This window comes from Python bivittatus, unplaced genomic scaffold, assembly GCF_059951505.1.
Source record: "Python bivittatus isolate LINGU-HERP-01145 unplaced genomic scaffold, Pbiv_v1 ctg000680_np1212, whole genome shotgun sequence".
Classification (NCBI taxonomy): Eukaryota; Metazoa; Chordata; class Lepidosauria; order Squamata; family Pythonidae; genus Python; species Python bivittatus.
The window spans coordinates 6,210,444-6,235,586 of NW_028277095.1; the positions used below are offsets into that span (position 1 = coordinate 6,210,444).

The 25,143-nt window shown below is 45.4% G+C and overlaps 1 protein-coding gene across 7 annotated transcripts in view; it reads left to right on the forward strand.

Annotated features, from left to right (window-relative positions):
* Window positions 1-25,143, forward strand: part of ANK1 (ankyrin 1) — a 105,990-nt gene that overhangs the window by 68,679 nt on the left and 12,168 nt on the right. For 5 of the 7 annotated variants that reach the window (XM_025169695.2, XM_088152105.1, XM_088152108.1 and 2 more), the window contains 18 exons: window positions 404-427; window positions 2,482-2,578; window positions 3,557-3,638; window positions 4,097-4,194; window positions 6,179-6,403; window positions 7,248-7,402; window positions 8,401-8,612; window positions 9,492-9,696; window positions 11,360-11,456; window positions 11,885-12,113; window positions 13,314-13,439; window positions 14,892-15,011; window positions 16,482-16,566; window positions 18,027-18,107; window positions 19,412-19,543; window positions 20,364-20,510; window positions 24,072-24,461; window positions 24,555-24,627. In XM_025169695.2, coding sequence (XP_025025463.1) covers window positions 404-427; window positions 2,482-2,578; window positions 3,557-3,638; window positions 4,097-4,194; window positions 6,179-6,403; window positions 7,248-7,402; window positions 8,401-8,612; window positions 9,492-9,696; window positions 11,360-11,456; window positions 11,885-12,113; window positions 13,314-13,439; window positions 14,892-15,011; window positions 16,482-16,566; window positions 18,027-18,107; window positions 19,412-19,543; window positions 20,364-20,510; window positions 24,072-24,461; window positions 24,555-24,627 — 2,578 coding nt within the window. Of the gene's footprint in view, window positions 1-403; window positions 428-2,481; window positions 2,579-3,556; window positions 3,639-4,096; window positions 4,195-6,178; window positions 6,404-7,247; window positions 7,403-8,400; window positions 8,613-9,491; window positions 9,697-11,359; window positions 11,457-11,884; window positions 12,114-13,313; window positions 13,440-14,891; window positions 15,012-16,481; window positions 16,567-18,026; window positions 18,108-19,411; window positions 19,544-20,363; window positions 20,511-24,071; window positions 24,469-24,554; window positions 24,628-25,143 lie in introns of all 7 variants that reach the window. The other 2 variants (XM_088152110.1, XM_088152107.1) reach the window with 2 other exon arrangements.

A 25,143-nucleotide genomic window follows, 5' to 3' on the forward strand; every position in this document is an offset into this window, starting at 1 on the left:
TATTGTAATGTTATCCATCATGATACCTTGTATTATTTCAAGGCAGACATCAGTGCAGTGATGTTTGTATGATAGGGTTCAAAATGATTAACCTCCTGTTATTTTTCTGCCCCTTTCGTACGTGCGTTACGACATTGCAGTACAACGAGGGGGAGCTCACATTCCCGTGGCGCAATGTGGCTTTCTTCGTTTCGAGGAAAGGCTTTGATCCTGTGAACGCCTCTCCCCTGCCACAATTGCGCCCAACCCGTAGCCATCTTGAAAGATAACTAGAAAAAGGCTTGCTCGCTTTCCCTCCCCCCCAGTTTTGACCCCAGATGCAGCAGTCCCTGGACCTAGGGCAACTGGGTCCGCTGCCTTCAACCAACGTTACAAACCTGCTTTGTTTTCTCTTGCTTTGCAGGCACGGCTCACGTAACTCTCCTGGGTATGGACTATGTGTTGTTGTGGGTTTGGCTCACCTGCCCGTCCCATCGACCCCATTCCACCCCACATGGGGCCCACTCAGCCTTACATGCCTCCATTCCATGCCACCCGTGGCTTCCAGGGGGCCAGCTCGCCCAGCTGCCTGTCCATTGTGTCTGTGGCTAAAGGGGTGGGTGGAGAAGGGAGACGGTCTGAGCAAACCATCATTTCATCACTGCAGGTCCTTTGGTTTATGCTGGATTGCAATCGGAACTGAAAGGAGGTGGAGGCATTGCTAGAGGTTTATTTGACTCTTCTAGGCAGGAGCCTGGATGGGACTTCATTCCACCCAGAATCACTTTATGAGAGATGGGTGGCTATATAAATACAATCAGTCAATTCCCCAGAACAGTGTTTCTAAAACTTAGCAAGATGTGTGGACTTCAACTCCCAGAATTCCCCAGCCAGCATGAGTTGAAGTCCTCAATCTTAGAACACGGCCCTAGAATAACCCAGCCTCTTTTACTACTTGACTTGGCTTTGCTTTTCTTGACTCCTCTTTGCTTTTCACCAGCGCCGTGCAGAAGAATTCTCTTCCATCTTTTCCCCTAGCAGTTCCTATTCAATTTGAGAGCAGAGCATTTGACCTAAAATGTATTTAAGGATGAAGAGAATTTTGGTGCAGTTCTGACAGATGTGGTGCTCTTCTTACTTAGTGATTAGGCAGCCAAGGTGTGAAAGTATTGCCTTTCATTCTACCATCTTCTCTTCTCCTACATTTTGTGACAAGATAACATGAAGGAACAGTACCCAGGGGCTTCATTAGACTGGGAGGTGTCAGCAGCCAGGGAAGCTTTCAAGAGCTGGAACAGGGGGTCAAAGAAACCAGCAACCCCATCAAGAGCCTTTTCAGTAAGCTCAAAATAGCAGCAAGGGAAAATTGAAAATAAATTAATAAATAAAAACAAACATTGATTTGACTTCTCCCTCATTCCTTAACTGCTGCCTTCCATTTCCACATGTACCATCACCTTCCTTCCCATTCATATCTCTTCCTAGGATCTGAGCCAACTTTCCCCCGTCATTTTCCAAAGACTTGAGCCACTCCCTTTCCCGTGATTTCCCAAGAATCTAAGTTCTTTCCCCATCCCGTTTTCTTGTTCAAGCAGGGAGTAGTTTTTTTTCTCGCCTACCTATCACCTAAAAAAAAGAAAAAGAACACTGTTTTGCCAGCTTAACCAACACGTAGCCACTGATGATCTTCAAAAATAGGGTCAACTGCTGTTTGTCAGAATTCAAGGTGGTTTGAAAAAGGATTTGCTACGCAGAATGGGAATACCCATCCCATTTTTGAAGCAGATTTTGCAGTCATATTCTAAATCATTTTGAGCCAGTGATGAAATTGGGACCAAAAAAAAAGAAAGGTGTTACTCAAAGCCTTTTTCCAAAGCTCTGTGAAAAATATCAATCTACCCTTCTAAACCCCTCTTTGATATATTAATAGCGTAGTAGTTTGTTCTGTTGCATCCCTGTCATTTGTCATTATTGATTGCAGCCTGAGGATGGAGTCACATGAAACCCCAAGACTCTGTGCATATTATTCAAGAAGACATGCACGCCTGGATTAAATATAAGTCACAGGAGGAGGCCACCTTCATTACATTGGTGGGCTTCTATAGGATTCAGCCAACAAGCTAGCATTTGCCAGCCTTGCTCAACCTGTGTTGGGAGGTCCAGTATGGAATTCTGGGAGTTGTGGTCCAACTGCATCTGCAACATGTTTGGTTGGATGAGGCTGGCAGATGAACAAGGCTGCTGTAATGGCCCATGGAAATGGATACCCTAGTCCCCCTTCCTAGCCTAGATTCTAGGCTACAGAAGGGTTCATTTTCCTCTGTTGCCCTTAAAGGGCAACAACAGCTCTGCTTTTCTTTTCTTTTCTTTTCTTTTCTTTTCTTTTCTTTTCTTTTCTTTTCTTTTCTTTTCTTTTCTTTTCTTTTCTTTTCTTTTCTTTTCTTTTCTTTTCTTTGTTTCAGCTCTGAGTGCACCACATTTTCATCACTGTCTCTTTTGTAGGAGAGGAACTGCCAGGTGCCAAGATGCAGAAGCGGGAACTTCAATATCAGGAAGATGAGAGAGAAATTGTGGAATTTGTCCCCAAATTGGATCACACGTAAGATATGGAGAGGGTGCTTTTTGTCCAATTTGCAGCCTTTCACCATCATAGAGCACAAATTCTCCAGACCAAGTTCTTCTAAAGCAAACCAGAGATGATCCAGCATCTTCCTGGAATATTCATGGGTCATATATCAAAAGTACCATCATCTCTGTTTCCTACGCCCATATAGACATCTGTTCTTAACCACAGGGATGCCAAAACGCCAAGAAATGCATTGTGATATCATTATGCATACTCTGCACTCTCATACTTGCATTGCAATGTTGCAATGCAATGTTATATGTACAGATAGTCCTTGTTTAATGACTGTTCGTTTAATGATGATTCGGAGTTATGACAGCCTTGGGAAAAGTACTTTATGACCCCTGTGATCACGTGATCACAATTTGCGACCTTTTTTACAACGGTTGTTAAGCGAGTCACATGGTTAAGTGAGTCGTGTGGTTGTTAAGCAAATCACATAGTCGTTAAGCGAATTCTGGCAAAAAGCATCCATTGGGGAAGCTGGATTTGCCTAAAGACCATGTGATTCGCTTAACAGCCACGTGACTCACTTAATGACTGCAGTGATTTGCTTAACGACTGTCGTAAAAAAGGTTCTAAAATTAGCTCCAATTCACTTAATGACCAAATCACTTAGCAACCAAAATTCTGGTCCCTATTGTGGTTGGATAGTGAGGACTACCTGTAATATAACTTTGCAATACAGTGTTGTATGTAAGGGGCAGAGAGTGCATTGTGAAGTTGCAGTGCCTGTTTTGTCAGTTGCACCCCATGCTCCCCCTGTGGATAGCTCTGTGCACATGTATACATAGATGGATCCATGTTGGTTGAGCAACACAAGACCATACTGAGCTCTTGTGGCCAAAGTCAGGCATGTTGCTAAGCCCTTGGAGGTAGAATTCTCAATGAAGGCCAGACTGCACCCTGTTTTCCCAACACCCTTCTCCCTTTTTTTTTTGCGCAACACAGAAGGGAGGAATCACCAGCTATCCCACGAATCCCTTGTGTCACGCCTGAGACGGTCCTCATCCGGCCTGAGGAGCCAGAGCAGGTGGGTGCCAGCCCATCGAGGCTAAGTTGTGGGCAGGAGCTGAAGGCACTCCACAGGAGCCTTGTTGACCATGACCTGTTAGACTAAACTTGAATGGCATGCTTAGCGTACCCCATTCCAATTTTTTTCCCCACCCCAGCAACCTAATGTGGTGAAACTTGGTTTAAGAATGTTTTTGCTCCCTCCCCTCTAAGAACCTTCAGTGAGCCACTCTAGTTCTGAGAATAAGGGAAAATGATCCTGTGGGATGGGAGCACCCATTTGGCAGAGTTGTGTCCAGAACCTCTGGATTGAAGGATGACAATATGAAGAGTTGGCATGAAGTGGAGTTAAGATAAAGAGTGTTTGTAGTGGCAAGTGGCATCTGAGGGAAGGGGGTCAAGGCCATTGAGAACCTGGCATGGCTTGGCAGGGCCTAGACCTACATTTAACAAGAGCTCCATTTCTGTCTCATCTAGCCTTCCAAGGAGTTTGATGAAGAGTCCCTCATCCCAAGCAGTCCTGCCACAGAGACCTCTGACAACATCAGTCCAGTAGCCAGCCCTGTCCACACAGGGTGAGTCATCTCTTCCACCTCATCCCAATTCCCCATAGGAGCACAACCCCTTATGAAGTTGTAGGAAGGTTCTCATGTAATCATGACAAGATCATTGCCTGTAGTCTTTTGATGAGTCTTTTGGTGGTATGTTTGCTTGTTTTTCTAGATGGGGGAATTCAGGGTGAAGCTGGAAGCAGATTGTCTTCTGGAGACCTTCCATTTCCATTTGCAACTTTGTCCCAAAAATTGGCAGCACCACTTTTGATGATACCACTGGGTCAGCAAATGGCCTTTTGTGGCCTTCCAGCTGATCAGGATGATGAATTGTGGGGCCCTTTGGAAGTTGCTCTCCCCATCCCACCTGATCTATACTTTTCTAAAGGAATATAGAGTTGGCCTTGGGGAAGTGAGTCATTAAGGGGAAATGTAGAGAAAAAATTAATTGTTCCTGAGAAGGAGAGAGGTATAAGAAACTCAAAATAACCCCACCCTGATTTTGTTTAGTGTAAAATGGGACAGAAAGAAACTTAGACAGGCTTTCAAGTTGGTGTTACTATACCCTGCAACAATAAAGTAGCATTTCTCACTTACCTGGAAGGGCTGACAGATAGATTATAGATGGTAGGTAGGTAGGTAGGTAAGTAGATGAATATACTGTAGACAGATAGACAGATAGACAAATAGATAAATAGATAAATAGATAGATATAGATAGATATAGATAGATATAGATAGATGATTGGTAGATAGATGCTTTATTACATTTGTATACTGCCTGATTCCAATTACTTTGGGCAGTTCACAAGTAAAAACAGTAAAAAAGAATAAAACAGTACAATAATAAATAAGGACAGAGGAATAAAAGATGACAAATAGGACAGGAGCGAAAAAAGACAACTTAAAAGGGGGCTTCAATTATACTCGCTGAAGAACTGGGCAAAGAGCCAGGTCTTCAAGGCCTTTCGAAACACCAAAAGGATCGGGGCCAACCAGATCTCGGGGAGAACTTCATTCCAGTGGGCAGGTAGCATGACAGAGAAGGCATGTTTCCAGGGTCCCAAGAGATGGCATTGTTTAATCGAAGGAATCCAGAGCACGCCAGCTCTGTAAGATTGGATCAGCTGGGCAGGTGCTATGGGAGACAGGCGGTTCCTCAATCACCAGGCTCTATGCCATGTATGGCTTTATAGGTAATGACCAGCACCTTGGATCGCACCTGGAAGCAAACTGGGAACCAGTGCAGGTCATGAACCAGGGGTGTTACATGGGCATCCTGAGGCATGCCTATAACTGCCTGCACCACTGAGAGAGAGAGAGAGAGAGGATGGATGGATGGATGAGTGGGTGGGCGGGCGGATGGATGGATGGATGGATGGATGGATGGAAAGTGAGTGAGTGGGTGAGTGAGTGAGTAAAGGAATTTAGAGCTGACTTTGAGGAAGGTATGAATGAGCTGTTAAAGAAGGAGGGACTTCAACAAGAAATTACACAGTCCAAAGAAAGAAGGAAGCATGAGGAAAAAACTCAAAATGATCCCCATGATTTTATTTAGTATAAGATGAGCAGAGAGAAACTGTTGGGTCCTTGGTGTTCTCTGAGCTTGATGGTTTTCCTGCAGATGTTTGGTTACCAGCCTAGGTAACATCATCAGCCATAGGAGAGTGGAGGTTGCTGGTTGCTTACATATAGCAGCCTGTCCTGGTCAGGCATATTTCCTTCCTTGCCGGTTCCTTGATTAACATTTATCTGGTGCTGTCTCCTGCTCATCTGGCTGTTGGCTGCCAGGGAGGATGTGTTCTGTGCTGTTTGTTTCCATCCTCGATTATCTCTTTTCAGTGGCAGGAGGATGGGGTTTATCTCTTGGGCAGGCTTTCAAGATGCTGTAATTTTACCCTATGGTGCTCAAGAAAATTCCTGGAATCCCTGCCATGCCTGTTTCTTGAAGGCTCTCTTGAAGGGCTGACATTTTTTATGACTATATCTGGCTCCTTCCCCCTTCCCAGGTTCCTTGTAAGTTTCATGGTGGATGCCCGTGGCGGGTCCATGCGGGGCAGCAGGCACAATGGCCTTCGCGTCATCATTCCACCCAGGACGTGTGCAGCACCAACTCGCATCACCTGCCGCCTGGTCAAGCCCCAGAAGTTGCCAGCTCCACCCCCTCTGGCAGAGGAAGAAGGACTGGCCAGCAGAATTATTGCTCTGGGCCCTGCTGGAGCACAGTTCCTCAGGTGAAAGCTTCCCTTCCAGTTGGTCAAGGCCTCCGTGCAGATGTCCCACTTCCTGGGCCACATTGTTGTCGTCACATATGAGACTCCTGCACTGATGTGTTTCTTAGATGCCAGTGATGAAGGAGACCCCTCCCTCCCTCTTTCCCATACATAGGTTTCAGAGAACAGATTTCACACAGACGTTACAGTCCTCTCTTTCTGACTGCTGTATTAAAAAGATATTGAAAGAGGGCTGTTGGTTCTCTGGTCTAGAAAGATCTCAGACATAGGCTAGCTTCACATTTTGCACTAACCACAGTTTGCTTACCTTTGGTTTGTGGTTTACATCAGAACTGGCTGGGTTCTCTCAAGATAATTTCACAGTTTGGTTGTAGGTGTTCTGTGAATTGTCTCAGTGTAAGACTTCCTGCATAAAGGTGTCACTGGGTTTTCTACTATATTTCCTAATACAAACAGGAGGGCTTTTACTGTAAAGATACAGCCTTCTTCAGACTGGTGCACTCCAGATGTGTTGAATAATAGCTTCCAAAACTTTGAGCCAGCATGGACTTACTTCTATGACTGACTCTGCAGTCAGTCTGGCTGTTGATCTGGAAATCTGACCATGGATTTCAATTCTCCTTCAGACAAAACTAAACATTTCTAAGACATGGGCCATTGGAATTGAAAATTGGTGAAGTGGAGGCTTTAGTGGGGAAGCATTCCTTGTAGATGACAGGATGCAGATGTTGTCCCAATGCCTCAGACTCTGGACAGTCTTGGCAGTGGGAGAGTCTTAGTTTTCAACTGTTGGTGGAACACAATGGCCATCTGCATTGGCTTCTTACACTCAACTCTCCCGTAGCCCTGTGATTGTGGAAATCCCTCATTTTGCCTCACATGGCCGTGGTGACCGGGAGTTGGTGGTCCTGCGCAGTGAGAATGGGTCTGTGTGGAAGGAGCACCGCAGCCACTACGCCGAAAGTTACTTGGACCAGGTCCTCAATGGGATGGATGAAGGTAGGGTCATCGACCTGGAAGAGATCAGCTTGGGTAGAGACCCAGATGAGATTCAAAGACTGAGGAGCTGTGAGAAAGTGACGGGACTGTCACAACTGCATGCCTGAACCCCAACCTCTTCTGAATCTGTCTCACGGCTGGGGTTTCTCAGCCTCGGCAACTTGAAGACGTGTGGACTTCAACTCCCAGAATTCCCCAGCCAGAAAATTGAAGTCCACACGTCTTCAGGTTGCCAAGATTGAGAATTGCTGCTTTAGGGAATTACACAGCCTTTCTCCAACGGAGTTTAGAAGGTGGGAAGAATTGTCTGTGAAGTTTATGTGGCAATTCCAAACCTGCTGCAAACTTGGAGGTGGGAAGACTTTGGATTGTTCAGTAGTTTCTGGCTAACCAAAAATTGCAGGCTGTTGGACATGAAACTGGGAGGAATACAGCATGGGACCTTTCTAGCAGCTTTTATTTTTTCTTATTTTTTTCTGGGGTTTGTTTTTTTTTGCATTTTTATGAAGTGGGACTTTTTGCCTTGAAAGGGCCATTCTTTTCTCCTCTTGGTGATTTCTGCTGCATTGTTGAAGCATTTTATTCGAAGAGAACTTAACATTTTGCTGAAGCTTGTCCGCTTCTTGCCACTTTAATGAAGCCTAGGACTGTCTTTGCTGAAATCTGCATCCTTTGCTGCAGTGGTTTAGGGTGTTACGACACTTTGGGTTTTTGCATTTAGTCCAGTTTAGGCTCAGTTTACTGGTCATTCTTCTGCAAAGAAAATGCTTTTGCATTGCAAGAACCTGAAGTCAGAAGAAACCTTGAACATATGAAGTGGCTTTCTACTGAGTCAGCCTTTGACTCCGTAGAGTGCGATGTTCTGAGCCTTTAGTTGATCATATTACTACGTTGTTGCTACTATTTTTATTGCTGTCCTGATCTCTTTCTTACAGTGCACTAGACCCTGGTTCTCTTGTGATCTGCAGATTCTAAAACTCTTCAGTTAATCTTTACAGAATTGGAAAGTCTGGAAGAATTGGAGAAGAAGAGGATTTGCCGGATCATCACGACCGACTTCCCCCTGTACTTTGTGGTCATGTCCCGGGTGTGCCAGGACTGCGAGTTGATTGGCCCAGAAGGTGGCTGTCTCCAAAGCTCCTTGGTGCCCATGGTCCAAGCCACGTTTCCAGAAACAGCAGTCACCAAGAAGGTCAAGCTAGCTCTGCAGGTACCAAATGACGGCAAGGCCAGAGTTGGATCTTGTGGCGGCTTTCATGAAACCCCCTTGACTCAGTTACTGAACTGATTCATTTTCTGGGTTTGAGCAATATTTTTGAACCCTACGTTTACTAAATGGGATGGATTTATAACATGCTAAGCCAACCCCCACCCCCACCCCAAATCCCGATCAAGGTTCAAGCTGATCAAGCTCTGCATATTTTGTGAATGAAACCGTTAGGTTTATACCTGACTTGGTTAAGTGTGCTGTTAGTGATGCATACCGTGTTTGTAAAGGTGTCCAGGTGTGCGTGCGTGCATGGAAGTGATGAAAGCTCCATCGGGCTGAGATGATGCAAGCTCTGAGCCTTTTGTATGTGTGTGGTGCAATTTATTTATTTTAATTTTTTTATTTATTTGAATGCATTGTTTATTGAATTTATCTGAATTTCTTTTCTTACCTGAATTTGAATTTATCTGAATTTATTTGAAATTATCTGAATTTGAATTTATTTGATTTTATCAGAATGTATTATTGATGATGATGATGATGATGATGATGATGCGATGTTGGTGTTGCCATATTGATGAAAGTTCAGGATCCTTTGTCTCCGTGTATACACGTATTTGTTCAGGCGTTTGTGTGTACAAGGCTGGTGAGCCTAGGAAAACAACACCCAGTCCATCATACAGACATTGTGTACATTGAATCAATTACTTACAGCCCTGGTTGTATTTTCTGCTCATTCTTCAAGCCTGAGGGTTTCTGTCTGAATCCTGCCAGTTCTGCAGCCACCTTGCAATGTCTGCCCACTGCTCTCTGCATTGCCCTCGATGCCAAAAGCGGTCTCTCTCAGGACCTTTCTGGGTGTTGCTCTTTCTTCTGCAGGCTCAGCCAGTGCCCGACGAGCTGGTGACAAAACTGCTGGGCAACCAGGCAACCTTCAGCCCGATTGTGACGGTGGAGCCACGCCGCAGGAAGTTTCACCGACCCATTGGGTTACGCATCCCCTTGCCCCCCTCCTGGAGAGAGAATCCCCGAGACAGCGGGGAAGGTGATACCACCAGCCTGCGCCTTCTCTGCAGCGTTATAGGTGAGCGGAGACTTCTGGGGGTGTCTAAGTGTGAGCATCCCTTCCCATGTTGTCCCTTCATTGCAAAGTTGGGGAGGACTTCAGGATTTGGAAGCTGCACTATGGATAAAACTTTCCTGGACCTTGGTCTTCTCCCGCTTTTACCTCCAACCCATGATTTTCCACTAAACTGAGGACAGAAACACTGCTGCCCCTAGTAAGCATCTTCAGAATAATGTCATATGATGTCAGTCCTTGTTGTTGTTGATGTCTTGTGTGAGATGCTTTCTCAAATTACATTTCTGCTCTGGACTCAGGTTTCTTTTATCTGACTACAGGTAGTCCTTGCCTAATGACCGCAATTGGGACTGGCAACTTCATTGCTAAGCAGTGCGGTTGTTAAGCAAGTCATCATGTGACTGTGATTGTGATGGAATGGAATTATGAAGGCCAAGCTCAGGGAGATAAACATTTTCTTAGCTCGCCAGAACCGTGTGGAGGAACAAGAGGATGAGACTGGCACCTCCCTGACGAATTCACACCGTTGTGGCTGGAGGACTTTGGGAACTGGGGTTTGAGTCTGGGAAGATTCTTGCTAGAGGTTGTAGCTAATAAACGTAGCTGGACTGAATTGGCATTGTTTCTTGGAGTTCCTTGGGCTGGGCCTGACATCAGTCTTCCCAGACTCAAACCCCAGTTCCCAAAGTCTTCCAGCCACAACAGTGTGAATTCCTCAGGGAGGTGCCAGTCTCATCCTCTTGTTCCTTCCACGTGGTTCTGGCGAGCTAAGAAAATGTTTATCTTCCTGAGCTTGGCCTTCATAATTCCATTCCATCACAGTGATGGACTTAAAACCTCACTTCTGCCATGGCCATTAAGTAAATCACCTGAGGTTGTTAAGCAAGACATCACATGACCACAACTTGCAATTTTACTGCTGGCTTCTCCATTGACTCTACTTGTCGAAAGCCGACTGTGAAGTGCGCAAATGGCGATCACATGACCGTGGGACGCTGTGATGGTCATAAATGCCTGCTGGTTGCAAAGCACCCAAATCTCAACCACGTGACTGTGGGGATGCTGGGATGGTCATAAGTGTGAGGACCAGTCTTAAAGTTATTTTTCAGCACCGTTGTAACTTTGAACAGTCGCTAAACAGGGCAGCTGTTAAGTGAGGACTACCTGTATTGTCTTGATAGCAGCTCTTCCTCCTGTTCCTCAAGGTTATTCCTTCTTCCCATTACATACGATAACATCATTCAGTGGTATTATTGAGAGCAATGTTTTCTACCGGGGAGGGGGAAATCACAAGAGGGAAATGGCAGCTGGCAGGTAGCTGAAGATTCAAGAGGGATGCTACCACCAGAAGCTGAAACCAGATGATTGACTCACGTGAGCCAGATAGAAGCTTCAGTATCTCTCCCCATCTTGCCCCATCATCTTCCAATTTTAGCACTTGGTTTTTCCTCAGATTGGCTGCCCTTTCGAGACAGTTCAAGAGGAATATTTTTTCTTTCATTGTCCAGTTGCATCAAGGACAAAACAGGCAACTCTTAGTAACATCACGAAGGGCTAGCCAACTGGCATCATGCACAGCTGAGCTTCTGCATCAAATTTCTGGAATCAGATTGGGAATTGAATGCATTCAGTCAGTTCTGTTCGTATTTCCACTTTCTTTTCTCAGGAGGAACTGCACCAGCACAATGGGAGGACATCACCGGGACCACAAAATTAGTTTATGCCAACGAGTGTGCAAATTTCACCACCAATGTATCTGCCAGGTGAATTGGAGGGAAGGTTTGGGAGAACGTGTTGGGTGGCATCTCAAGAACAGGTGCTCGATCTCACATGGCCACAGGGAATGCAACGTACAGCTTCTCACTGAATGGTCAAGATTACTTTGACCAGCCTTCCAGATGTGTTGGACTACAACTCTCATCATCCCAGCATGGTGTAGTCCCAGATGTTTGGAGGGCATTGGGTTGGGGAAGGAAGCCCTAAAAAACCCAGAGAGAGTGATAAATGTTATACCACCTGATTATGGTACATAACTAGGTAGTGTCACCATTGAGTCAAACTTGACTCCTGGTGATTCCCTAGAAATGTCCACGTAGTTTTCTTGGCAGCTCCACAGAGGTTGTTTGCCACCGCTCAGCCCTTGGATTTCCTGGTGGTCTCCCATCCTAGCCTCACCTTTTCTGCCACCCAGGTTCTGGCTTGCAGACTGCCCGCGCACAGCCGAAGCTGTCCATTTTGCCACTCTGTTGTACAAGGAGCTGGCAGCTGTGCCTTACATGGCGAAGTTTGTGGTATTTGCCAAAATGAACGACGGGCGGGAAGGACGCCTGCGCTGCTACTGCATGACCGACGATAAGGTGGACAAGACGCTGGAGCAGCACGAAAACTTCACCGAAGTGGCACGCAGCCGGGACATCGAGGTAGCTCCTGGGTCACCTACTGGCTGCCAGTCTCTTTAGTTTAACGCCCCCGCCCCCTGCCTGCCATCTTGGGTCCACAGACAGTGTTGCTTTGCAGGTTTTTTTCATTCCGGGAGAGTCACAATTGGAATTTTCTGAAACAGTTATTTATTTTGTGATTTGATTTGGTTTGGTTTTGGTGCCACCCAACTCCAAACTGACCCTGGGTGGCTCACAATAAAAAGAGAACAAGATAAAACCTACTTTGAATTATTGCAACAGGGAGACCTTGCTTTCCATAGGCCCCTCCATTTCCTTCCACCTAATCCAGCTGTGGGGTAGGGGTGGGGACAAAGCGGCCAGAGGGCGGTTGTGCCCTCTGGCCTTTCTTTGACACCCCTGTGGATGCTGCTGCCAGCCATTTAAGGTTTGCAAGTTTCTAAAACGTGTTTCTGTGTCATTCTATATTTTAATGTTTTAATATTTTTATGCTTCTGTTTTCAAAACCTTGTAATCCTATTTACCCAAAGCAGTTATAAGCTGAGCACACATTTAATGGACAACGATGCCTCCCTGTTCTCAGGGGAATTAAATGGGGATTGCATGTATCCTACATTTAATTTTCCTTTCTTTTTTTTTGGGTGGGGATGGTGGAAGGGCCAAGTCGCTCCTTTTGGCGAAGCAAGATGGTTTTTTTCTTTTTGACGTTTTGAAGGGGAGAGGAGGTGTCATTTCACTGTTAGGCCCACATTACAGCTTCCAGTTCTGTTTTTGTATGTTTCCACCATAGGAAAACTGCTGAGGTGTAATAGAATGGAGTATTTGTTTCTTTGTCATGTTTATATAGCCGCCCATCTCACAGAAAGAAACTCTGAGCGTGGGGTCTTCGAAACATGTTTTGGGGGAATCTTTTAACTGTGGATGAGTTCAAATGATCACACTGAACCTTCTTGTAGGATGCTCACCTAGGTCATGGCGAAGCCATGGTGACACCACATCCATCATGACATCATTACAAATGCCAGATTTGTGTGATGATGTCATGATGCACCTGACATCACTTCCTCCCCCAGATATCTGTGGTGGTTCACTTTTATAGGGGTTATGATTCCTATCTCCAGAAGCTACCAAGAATCTACGGGGAATGGGTGAGGTGGAACACAAGCGATTAAAATGGTAAGAAATAAATTGCCCAGGGAACCTTACAGTTGCCTTTTGCAGGTGGCTGAAGCCATGCCACTCCACATGGAGCTTTCTGGGAACCTGCTGCCGATCAAGAAGGCTGCCCAGCAACGTAGTTTCTTGTTCCGGTCATTCCACGAGAACCGCCTCATCATCCCAGTTAAGGTAATCAGTGCAAAGTTTTGGAAACAAGACACTGGGGCTGTCTCTGGTTGTTCTGGCCTGGCTGTCTTCCCAGGTAAGGATGCCAGCGGAGTCTACAACCATCTCTTTGCAGTCTTGCAAAGAGAATGGAGAGTGGTCTTGGCTTGGTTAGGCTTCCACTTCACCTCCCCACTGTTCTACTTGCAGTTACTCCTGTAAGTAGATCTTTCAGAAAGAAGACCTCAGCTTGAGTCACTTCAGTTGAAGAGTTTCCTTGACCTTGCCCAGGGAAGGGCAGAGATCCCACGGTTACTTTACTCTTGAAGCTCAGGACTTGTTTGGAGCTAAAGTCAGGGCCAGGAACTTGGTTTAAGAAGGATTAAATGTTCCAAGAAGAGCAATGACAATGAGCAGGAGATTGAAATCTGTGTTCTGCAAGGGGAGACCCAAGGAGGTTTAGTCTAGAGCAGTGTTTCTCAACCTTGGCCACTTTAAGATATGTGGACTTCCACTCCCAGAATTCCCCAGGCAGCCATGGGAGTGGAAGTCCACACATCTTAAAATGGCCAAGGTTGAGAAACACTGCTCTAGAGGGAAGACAACTGAAGAGAAGATGATAACACTCTTCAAGTACCTGAGGGAACGTCACCCAGAAGAAGAACACAAGCTTTTTCCAGTTGTCCAAGAATACAGGGCATGAATAATGGTCTTAATATTGGCAAAAGCAACTCCAGAGTGGAACCAATTATTGAAGGAATTAGTGAGGGACCCTTCTTCACTGGGTGTGTTCAAGCAGAGGCTGGGGAATCATTTGCACAGGAGCCTTAGTCTGGATTCCTCCAGAGAGCAGAGGCTGGACTTGACAGTGTCAAGCTCTTAACAGCAGCTTAGAACCAAGAAAACTAGGTTTTCACAGAAGCTCATTAGTCCAGTTTATTGCAAGGAAAACAGTGACAGAATTTTGGGAACTAGGGATGTGTGCTTTAGTTCTCATTCATCATAAAGTATGTTGAGGCAGGGCCTCCTTGATGCCTTTGATCCTCTTGCTGTCCTGTGACTCAAGTGGGAGATTGATACCTGTTTAGAAAATACAAAAGTAATGTCCTTCTGTTCTTGCCCCTGCAATATTTTTTGAAATGTCCTTTCCCGTTTCCTGGCTCAGAGAATTCCATTACAATGGCTCCTTCCAACTCTAGATCCCTTGATTCTTTGAAGGATTACAAGCCAGCTTTGAGCTGAAATGGATTTCCAGGAATTTATCTCCCACTCTCATGAAAGAAAGAAAAATTAATAAATAACTTGCTTTGTTCCTGAGTGTCTTTCTGACAATGCCAACAAGGAAGGCAAAATTAAAAAGACTGGGCTGATGGCGAATCAAAGGAGGGTTGTGGAACACAGCTGATATTTGGACCTGCTTCTTGAAGAAGGCTGAGCTTGGCTTCCATTTGTCCCCTCTTGTGTTCTGAAATGTAGGTGAGGGACAGTAGTCGGGAAGCCAGTGGGTCGTTGTCCTTCCTCCGCAAGCCCATGAAGTATGAAGAGCTTCAGCATGTGCTGTGCCACCTGAATGTCACAATGCCACCCTGCTCCAAGGTGAGTAAGTCCAGGTGGGCCACTGCAGACCTTCACGTGTCCTATCCTGTCCACATTCCATTTGCCTTTTGGCTCACAGCAGAGCAGGCTTGGGAGTAGCTTCAGGATTCAATCCCATTGCAAGCTTGCAAGATGCAGTTTCTGCAACACACCTAAGCTGTGTATATCGACAATATTTAAATGATTCCTTGATTCTATTATCAAAACATCTGTGTTAGGACAGAAAGAAATAGCATTCAGGTAGAAAAAGAACGCAGTTGTTTATGATTTCCTCAAAATAATTTGTATTGGTCAAACTTTGGCCAAAGCCAACAGGAATGTCAGGGATGAGGGAGCCAAAGGTCAAGATGGTCGCCATGGTTTGGTGTCAGAGCTCCACCTTGATTTGTCTGGTCCCCTCACTGTGGCTGCTCCTGATGACTAACCCAGGCAGAAACAAAATATTACATTAGTATGACATAATATATTGGAAATTTGCCATTAGATTAATACTTAATGCTGAGAATCTCTGTTCTTCAAATGGAAGGGCTAGATTTTCTGTGAGAAAATTTCCCTTCCCCCCCATACATATTGCTAGAAACCTTACTTGGTTTCCCCATTCTAGCTTCTGAAACTGTATTGCCCACCAACTTTCATAAGGCCTAGAAATCTGCTTTTCAGCTAATAAAATAAAAACACAGGCCAGCTGCTATCTAGCCAAATGAATCTGTGAGGACAAGCATGCTCAGTTAGCACAGAATGAAGGCTGGAGGGAAGGAAAAATGGAGTATTCTGGAGAAGGAAATGGCTGTCTGAAATGGAACAAAAATATCAGGAGAGTGTAATGTTTAATTATTATTTGGGAAAGGTATGTGGAGAATTTACTATTGTAGGAAAAGAAAGTGCTAGAGAATCCCAGGACATTCTCGTTCTCCTCTAGATCACAATGATTCAGCAGTTCTGAGGGTGATCCAGCTGTTTTCCAGTAATCACCTTTCTGAATAGAAAGCAGTTTATGGTGTTCTGGACATGGTCCATCCTCAAAACAGGCCTCTGAAGCACCATATCTGGAACACCATGAATTACCTTTGTTTTGGGAGATTTAACTTCTGGAAAATTGAGGAACCACCCCTGGAATGGGATTGATGTGGCCTGGAGAAGAAATGGAACATTCTAGAGATCTCTGGACCATTCCTTTTAAGAATGGTAGGCTTTGCCCAGGCCTGTTCCAGATCACCACATGAGGCCTGCAGTGAACTTCAGCATTCCTCAGCAAACAAGCCATGCCATACGTTACGGAGCAAGGAAGCAAAGGAACACTATGGATATCTCCCAGATAAATGTTCTGAGTTTGGGCTGAGATCCTTGGTTATGAGATATCCCAGGCTGGTAGCAGAGGTGGGAGAGTGTTTGGGTTTTGAGTGTCCCAGCTCAGGGAGTATTTGTTAGGTGGTTGCTCCTCCCCACTTTGCCTTCCCTTGTTGTCCCCAGACATCTGGCAGTGAAGAGCGAAGGAGGACCTTGACACCACTTGCCCTGAGGGAGAGATACAGCCTGCTCAATGACAGCACTCTGGGTAAGAGGACAAGACCCCAGCAATGCAGGTTGGACGGAGCATAGAACCTTCTTCCTCTCTGCTAGACCCTTAGCATTTAATTGTGTCAAGTGAGGATGCCAGTTTGTAAGCTGGAAAGCATAGCACAATGCATGATGTGCCACCAGTGATGGGTGATGTCAGTACAAAGGTAGATGTTTTCTCTGCAATGGCTCCCTATATCCCAAACAACAGAAATCTCCAGCAAAAAGGCTCAGCAGGTTTGCCAACATTTTCCTTGACGTGCTAGCTGTCCACAACAGGGAGTTAGAATGTGCTTCTGCCTCAAAAGTCCCTTGACTGTCCTACCCCATGGTGCCCAGTCTGTGATCTGGGGGGGGGGCGGGATGCCAGATGGTTGGCAGCACAGCCCTCTCTCTCCTTCATCTTTCTTTTTTGAAGAGTAGTCTGTGGAAATAGTTGGGTGATTTCACTTTAAAAAACGAAGAACGCCGATAGCTTTGTGCCTCTGAGTTTCACTGCCCCCGGCAAAGGATCTGTTCAGAAAAATAATGTGGCCAGATGCTTTTAAATTTATTTTTAGAAAAATATTTGCAAAATGTACACACACACACACACACACAACAAACCATTCAAGGAACAATAGGAAAACCATACTTGAATTGTTTGTTTATTTATTTATTTAATTTCGGTCATGGACCAACATAAAACTAATAATATATCAGTCACTCTAAAGTAGAAGTAAAAGTTTAAAAAAATCATATTGATAGAATAAAATAAGGTAAAAATAAAATTATTAATGTAAAATTACAAAGTACTGTACAGGAATTAAAACCCAGGAGAAAGCTATAAAATTATAATTTTACAATCAATAGTCAGAATGCAATAGATAACTAAGATAGATAACTATAAAAGGACATAAGTAGTACAAGGATTTGTAAAACCCCACGAGAATGTAAAGCTTTGCTAATTTTTATTGAGTCTGACACTTGCTGAAGCCTTGCTAGGATTTGTCGGGATTATGACGATTATGATCCAACCAGCTACAATGAAGAAATAGCAAAATAAAATAAAATATAGGGCACAACTTCTGTTTTTAAATCTCTATCAATTCAGCCTTTTTGATCATAAAGATTTCATGACATATCTCCTGAGAAAGGTTCTGTTTCATAATGTGATTGTAGAATAATTCTGCTCTGATTACTTTTTGAAAGCCAGCAAGGCAAAGGACAGAGCATTGCTCATGAGACAAGAGAGGTTCTGTCTTCTCAGTTTGCAAACCTCAGATAATTTCTCTTCCAGGAACAAACTTACAGGGGCAGACTCAGTGTAGACATGGCCTTCCCTATTCTTTTAAAAGAGAAATCACCCAAATGATGAAAGTTGCTGCTTCTCCTCCTTCCCAGTTGAGGAGCTGAGAAAAACTCCAGCAATACCGAGGGTGGAGATGGTTGAGTTTACCTTTGCTCCTCCCCTTTCAGGATCCCTTAACAGCACAGAGAAAGAGAGAACCAACATGAAGTTGGCAATTGTTGCAGAACACCTGGGTCTCAGTTGGGCTGGTAAGTATCACTGAACTGGGGGTAAGGAGGGAACCAAGCCATGTAAAATGGCAGACTTGGAGCGCAGGATAGAAGGAAATGTTAGTTAAGGTTGAATTGCCCACTGTTGTTTGGACTCTGGAGGAAGAACATTGTTCTTCTGAGATTGGATGTAGCATACAGATAATCCTTGCTTAACGACCATTCCTTTCACAACGCTTTGAAGTTACAATGGCCTTGGAAAAAGTGCTTTACGACCTGTACTTGCACTTACAACCATCACAAACCACTGCACCACCCCCAGCGGTTACATGATAGCGATTTGTGACCATTTTTAACAATGGTCATTAAGCAAATCACGGTCATTAAGTGAATTCTGGCAAAAAGGCCCATTGGGGAAGCTGGATTCGCTTAACAACCATTGTAAAAATGGTTGTAAAATTGGGTCCAGTCCCATGGTGACTTGCTTAACAACCAATTTTTCTGGTCCCTAATGTCGTTAACCAAGGGCTACCTGTAATAAACTCCCTGCACTTGACTTCTGTGGTCTTCTCTGTGGGAAATCAAGAGGTGCGATCTCAGCTTTGATAACCAACAAGTTACATCAGAGGTGGGCAACCTGTAGTCCTAAGGCTGCACAAGGTCCCCTTTTGTTGGCCCACTGTCAACTAGATTAGGTCAAGAAACAAACACTGCAGGGATCCCAGAAATGCTACTTTAGAGTATATTAACAGACTCTTGAAAGCCTGTTCATGTTCTTCTCTGTCCTTTCTTACACTAAACAAAATCAAAGTGGAGCTACTTTGACTTTTTTTCTTACACTTCCTTCTGTCTCTGAACTATGTAATATCTTGTCCCCTTCCCTTCTTTAATGGCTCATTCTTTCCTTCTTCCATTAATGGCCTTTTCATACTTTCCCCAAGGTTAGCTCTAAATTCTTTTACACCCATACTGCTCCCTCTATTTACGAATACTGAAAACTGAATGCCAGCTTAAGGTGGGAAACATGAGAACTGTGCTGTAAGCCCTACAGCTTACCGTAATCAAAAAACAAAAACCCTGTCCTGTCTACTTGTGATGTAGCTCTATCTACTTTGTTCCCCCCAGCCTCCCACTGAAGGCCCCGACCAGGTATCCCAGGTGCCAGGTCAATGGAGCAATCCCATTTTGCCTCTTTGCATCAACATAATGTTTAATCCTATCTCCCACCTCAAGTTTGGCTTTGTTGATCTTGGGCTACTTGAATGCAGACTGGTTGCAAGGCCCTGATTCCATCCTTGCCTGATGATTGAGCTGGCTCATCTATTCTCCCCAACTCCCTGCAGAGCTGGCCCGGGAACTTCAATTTGGAGTGGATGACATCAACAGAATCCGAGTTGAGAATCCAAACTCCCTCCTGGAGCAGAGCATGGCCCTGTTGAATCTTTGGACCAGCCGTGGTGGCCAGAATGACAACAGTGAGTATTAATGGTAGTGCTGGAAATGGGGGCTTCCTCTTTTGCATATCAGAGAGATGCTTTAGATTCTCTCCAGGGACTTTTTAAAATCAGTTCATGCCATCAAAAGTCTTTGGGTTACATCCTGCACAACAATGAAAGGATGCACCCAGACCCATGCTGTTAGGACTTTCATATCAAATTAATGCAACATAGAATCTGCCTCTTGCCATCCTGGACATTCCTCAGTGATGGGGACTGAGTTAAGGCTGGATGGAGAAGGCTGACAGATTTGTTGAGAGTCTCTCTTAAGTTTCCTATTTCTTGTCCCACTTACTGTATGAATACGAGCAATGAAAAATAACCTTGCTGTTGGCATTCTACCATATCAAAAAATAGTGAAGGTGACTCCAAGGCCCTTTGTCAATATTTTGGTCAATGAATTGAGCACCCATTCCTCACTTGCTGCTTTGCCCAATGCTATAACCTGTCCCTTATTTTACAAAAGTAGCAGATGTTCAAAACTAGGGGCAAGCTAAGATGATAAGAACTGTAGAAAGATATGTGGATCGTAAGAAATGAGAGCAAGGATCCCTTGCTTTTCATTCTTTTTTCTTCTTTGCATGTTTATATCTCATTGAATCCCTTTACCAAGCAAGGACAAAAAGTGTAAGGGTTGACCCAAAAGAAGGTGACCATTCTGATTAAAGGACTGAATGAAATCAAACTATGTACATTTGAGTTGGTGTTTTCCACTATGGTTCGGGCAAGACTCCACTTGATTTTAGGTCTGGCATTGACTTCCTGTTCCTAACACGTTCTTCTTCCTCTTTCCTTGCAGTGGAAAGCCTTTATACAGCCCTGCGCAACATTGACCGTGGCGAAATTATCAACATGCTGGAAGGCTCGGTGCGGCAGAGCCACAGCCTGAAGGGTGACAAGCGCTACCGGCACAGAGACTATTCTGGATCTCCCTCCCAGATAAATGGTGAGTCCCAGATCTGCTCTATTGTACTAACTTCAGATCTTTCCTGGCTGCCTTCTGTGGTCACAGCTGTACCTTTCCTCTTCACTCTGGATCTCTGCTGTTCTTTTGGCTAGTCTGAAGGTTCTTGAGATGAACTTGACGATTGGCTTTTGGCTGTTAGTTCTCCCTTTTGTCAACTGCTCCCTCATTTGATACCCTCATCAAGAACTGACTATTATTGGGCTCACAACCTGGTGAGAGCCAAGATACCCACAAAATCTGTAATATGATTGGGTACAGCAATGTGGTTGAGCATCTTGTATGAGTCAGGAAGTGGAAAAGAGTGCTGTAGCTAAGGGTGGCAGAATGGTTGGTTGACTAGATGAGTCCTGGAGACTTGGTGCCAAACTGGATATAAAGTTGTTCATGCAATTACCAATTGCACAACTATTTAAGAAATAAATAATAGATGCCAGATAGAGGAACAATTATATTGACCAGCAGGAGGCAGTGTGTGACTCAGTTCATCCTTCTTAGGAATTGTCAGATGTACATAGCCAGATGTTATTCTATGGGGTTCAACCCCTCTTTCTCCCTTAGAGCTTAAGGGAACATAGACTAGATACACACTTCTGATAGACAGAAGAACAGAGACTCTGGCATCAAAACCAGGTGATTGGCCAGGAGTTTTGACATTCTTCTTGGGCTTGAAAAGTATGTGGATATTGCTCTCCAAGGGATTTGAGTTGCTCACCCTGCTTCAGAACAGAGCTTGTCAATCATTGTGATGATGAGATGTTCTGTGAATAGCTGTTGGACCCTGAAGGTCTGCTGGTGATAAACCACTGATAGGGTCCAAGCCTTGGATAGTTTAAGTTGAGATGTAAGCAGCTCATGTTGCTCATGTTGGAGGCGTTATGGAGGGGCCTGGCTTGAGTTGCAGTCCAACTGTCACTTTGAAGAACGGGGCCTCCAATAACTTGCACAAGAGAAGGTGAGAATAGGATGTGGTTTAGTGTGTGCTGGAGACCAGATGCAGCCCGCAAGGCTCTGATGCGTTTGAGAGGGGTGCACACAGCTTCTCTACTGCACAGTCATTCTTTCTCTGCCTCCCTCCCTCTTCCTCCCCAGTACGATCTGCACCCTTCCACTTTCTCTCCTGCCAGAGGGGGTGCTGGTTGTTCCAAGCTGGCTGGCGGGAGGTGCCTGGCATGGCACCCGTGGCTTCATCCTGGTTTCTCTCTCTTCTTCCTCCTTCTCTTCTTCCTCTACAACCTGTCTCCACTGTCTCGGTCTGTCTTTTCCTCTCTTGTGTGACCTGAGCCATACGAGAGCTGTTGCTTTGCTGGCCGGTGCACGATTTGCCCAGCTTGACCTGGCAAGGCCTTTCTGTGCAGCCCCAGCACGATCTCCCCTTTGCACATTCCTGCTAGCCCCCCTTGCCCCCCCTGCTGCCGCTTTCCTTCCTTGCCTTGCAGCTGCTTACAGTGAATGCCTGAGCTCACCTGGACAGATCAAGTCTGGCTGCAGTTGGGCAGCTGTGTCCTGGCTGCATGGAACAATCGTCACACTCACACTGAATCCTTGGGAGAAGGGATGTGCAAGTTCTTTTGCTTCCCTGCATTTACTAGATGTCAGCCCTTTGAGGTAGGCAAGGACAAGGAACAGGCATGGCAGGGATTCCAGGAGGGTAGGGTAGAATAACAGAACCTTGAAAACCTCTCCGAATTTCTCTCTGCAACTTCTTGTACCAAGCAAAATCAAGGCGGGGTTGTTTTGGGTTTCTTTCTCACACATTCCTCCTACTCAGGACTACGTGACCTTTTCTGAAAGTCCACCCGTAATAATTTGCTCATCCCTTCCCCTTTCCCAAGGTGAGAGCTACCTTCCTCTGACCACTTCACCTTCCTTTTAGTTTGGGTTGAAATAGTGCCATGATTGGACAGGATCATTTTAGAGAAGCTTTCCCCAGTGCCTTCTGGATGGTCCTATAATTTTCTGCATCATAGCCCTCTTGGCTATGGAAATGGATGGTCCAGCGATTCTGCCAAAAACAAGTTGCAAATAAGACCCCGAGAGATGGACCATCTCAATTCTGATAGAAGGAGCCAGATAAAAGAAAGAAGAATGAGAACCCAGCAAGCAGTGAATTGAGAGCAATGATGTAGGAGCTGCCCAATCAGCGTGATAGGGATCCCCAACTTCTCCTCTTGTAGACTCACATCAACCTTCTTGGCCAGTAAACAGCCATTGATTGTGAGAGGTGGAGGTGTGTCTTGTGCTTCATTGAATGTTTCCTGCTAGCCATAATCCAGAATGCTCAGGGGGCTTCTGTTTCTGTTGTACATCACAAGTAATCAGTTGCTGGGCAGCTCATGGCTGCAACCCAGAGGGCACATCTGAAAAAGGTAAATGCCACGTGGCTGACGTCTTCCCTCTCCTGCCTTACCTGATCAAGGCCAGCGGCATTTTTGGAGAGTAGCGTGGCATTCACTTAGAGCAGCGTCTCTCAGCCTCATCAACTTTAAGACACCCTGGGAAAAAAGCAATTGCCCAGTTTTAAGATGCTACCCACCTTTTATGGGGGCCAGATGGTGTAGGGAAGAGCAAGGTCCACATACTTTCTGAGAAAGATGAGGGATGTAGGGACATTTTTTCAGCAGTCCTCCCTTCCTCCTTTTTTGGAAGGTAGGAAAGAATAGTTTCTGGCAAAGCAATAGCTTGAATTCCCCTCCCCCGCAAGTCTTAAATAAATAAATAAATAAATAAATAAAATATAATGCGGCAAGCGTGTCATCATGTTCCATAGCCACCTTTCAGAGAAGTTATTTTATTTTCACGCATTTTCACCACGTAAAATATGGTGAAATGCTGCGCCCTGGATTGTTGTCTTATTAAAAACACAAAGGAACTTCTCAGATGTAAGGCTTAAACCTTTAGGTTTATTCTGGTTGCAGTGGAGTTGGGAATGCAGATGGAAAATGTATTTCTGCATTTCAAAGGGCCTTTAGCATTCATGAAGTCATTTCCATAGAGGGAGCAAGAGGCATCCATGGGATTTGAACATTGAAAGGACCCAGGGGCAATTTTTCCCCTTCTTCTTCCCACTTCCAAACTTGATTGCATTCCCCAAGAAACAAGGGCAAAATGCTTTCATTTTTGCCTTAACAGGGTCCTCTACACAGAGCCAACTTCCCCAACGCTGTTTCCATTCCCCATGTGGAGGCTTTGTCCCAGAATTCTCAGCCTGCAAGGCCCCTCCTAAGAATTTTGGGCCTTGAAGTCCACCCAACCCAGATTGGGAAGGTTTCGTGTTAGAGTTAAATCAAAGTTAGCATGAGACCCACCTTGCATTCCTGGTCCCCATTGGAAAGCAGGCGGTCTCTGAAGGACAGCAAGTGCTCCTCCCCTCTCCTCCCCTCCATGATCCTGGGTCCAGGAAGTGCTAATGAAGCTGGTTGGGATGGAGACCCCATGGTGCACATAGTAGGCTCCCTACCCCAGACGGGCAGGCCTGAACATCCTGTCCCCTGCACCCCCAGGTCAGTGTGTCAGTCTGTCGTCCTCTGTCTGCCTACGTAGGTTATGCTTCGCTGCAGGACGAGCTGCTCTCCCCCGCCTCCATGCACTACGCTCTGCCTTCCCCGCTGTGTGCTGACCAATACTGGAATGAGGTGGCCATCCTGGAAGCCATTCCCATGGCTGCCAGCGAGCAGGATGCCCTCCTGGAGATGTCGGACATGCAGGTGTGGTCTTCGGGGCTGACGCCCTCGCTGGTGACTGCCGAAGACTCCTCCCTGGAGTGCAGCAAGGCTGAGGACTCGGACGCCACAAGTGAAGGGCGGTTCCCGGGGCAGCTCCTGGAGGACGTGCATGGCCCTGACCCCCTTGGCTCCATGGACCTGGTGGAGGACGACACAGTGGATTCAGACGCCATGAATGGCCTGATGGACATGCTAGAGCAGGAGGAAGGTCAGAGGTCAGAGGGGAGAAGGCCAGATGGCGAGCACTGGGGGGGCTGCTTGGGGGGTCAGGGTTCCCACTGTGACCTCTTTCTCATTCCAGGCCAGCAGAGAGTGCAGGTGGGCATCACGGAGTCACCCACCGTTAGCCGGGTGATAGACAAGAGCAAGGACAGGTAAGGCAATGCCCGGCTGACGGGGCAGGGTTTGGGGAACTCTAGAGGTGGGCTAGCCTGGGAAATTGAGAAGACGACATCCTGGACCAGTTCTGTATTGTCCCCAAGAAAATGTCATGTCTGTGTCTGGCAAAAGCAGACTTATTTGGTCAGAAAGGGCACAAATTCTTCCATGTTTATTGTGGGAAGTACGATTTAAAATGTCACTGCCACCATTCCAAAATGAGCAATGTAGAGTTCATATACTTGGGCTGTCTTCTCGTTGATAGTTCTTTCCTAGTAGCATAATAGTTTGTGGTTTCAGGTGTAATTACTATTACTTTTCTCTCCTTAACTCAGAGGATCAATTGTTTATGAAGAGTTAAACATTTATTTAACAATGAAGGTCATGCAGGATTGTGGGGGGGTATAAATGGAATGAATGAATGAAACAATAACATTTTATGGGAAGATAATGTGGAATATTGTATGAATTATTTCTTCTTAGAAGTACAAAATTCTGTGGTTCTTTAAATA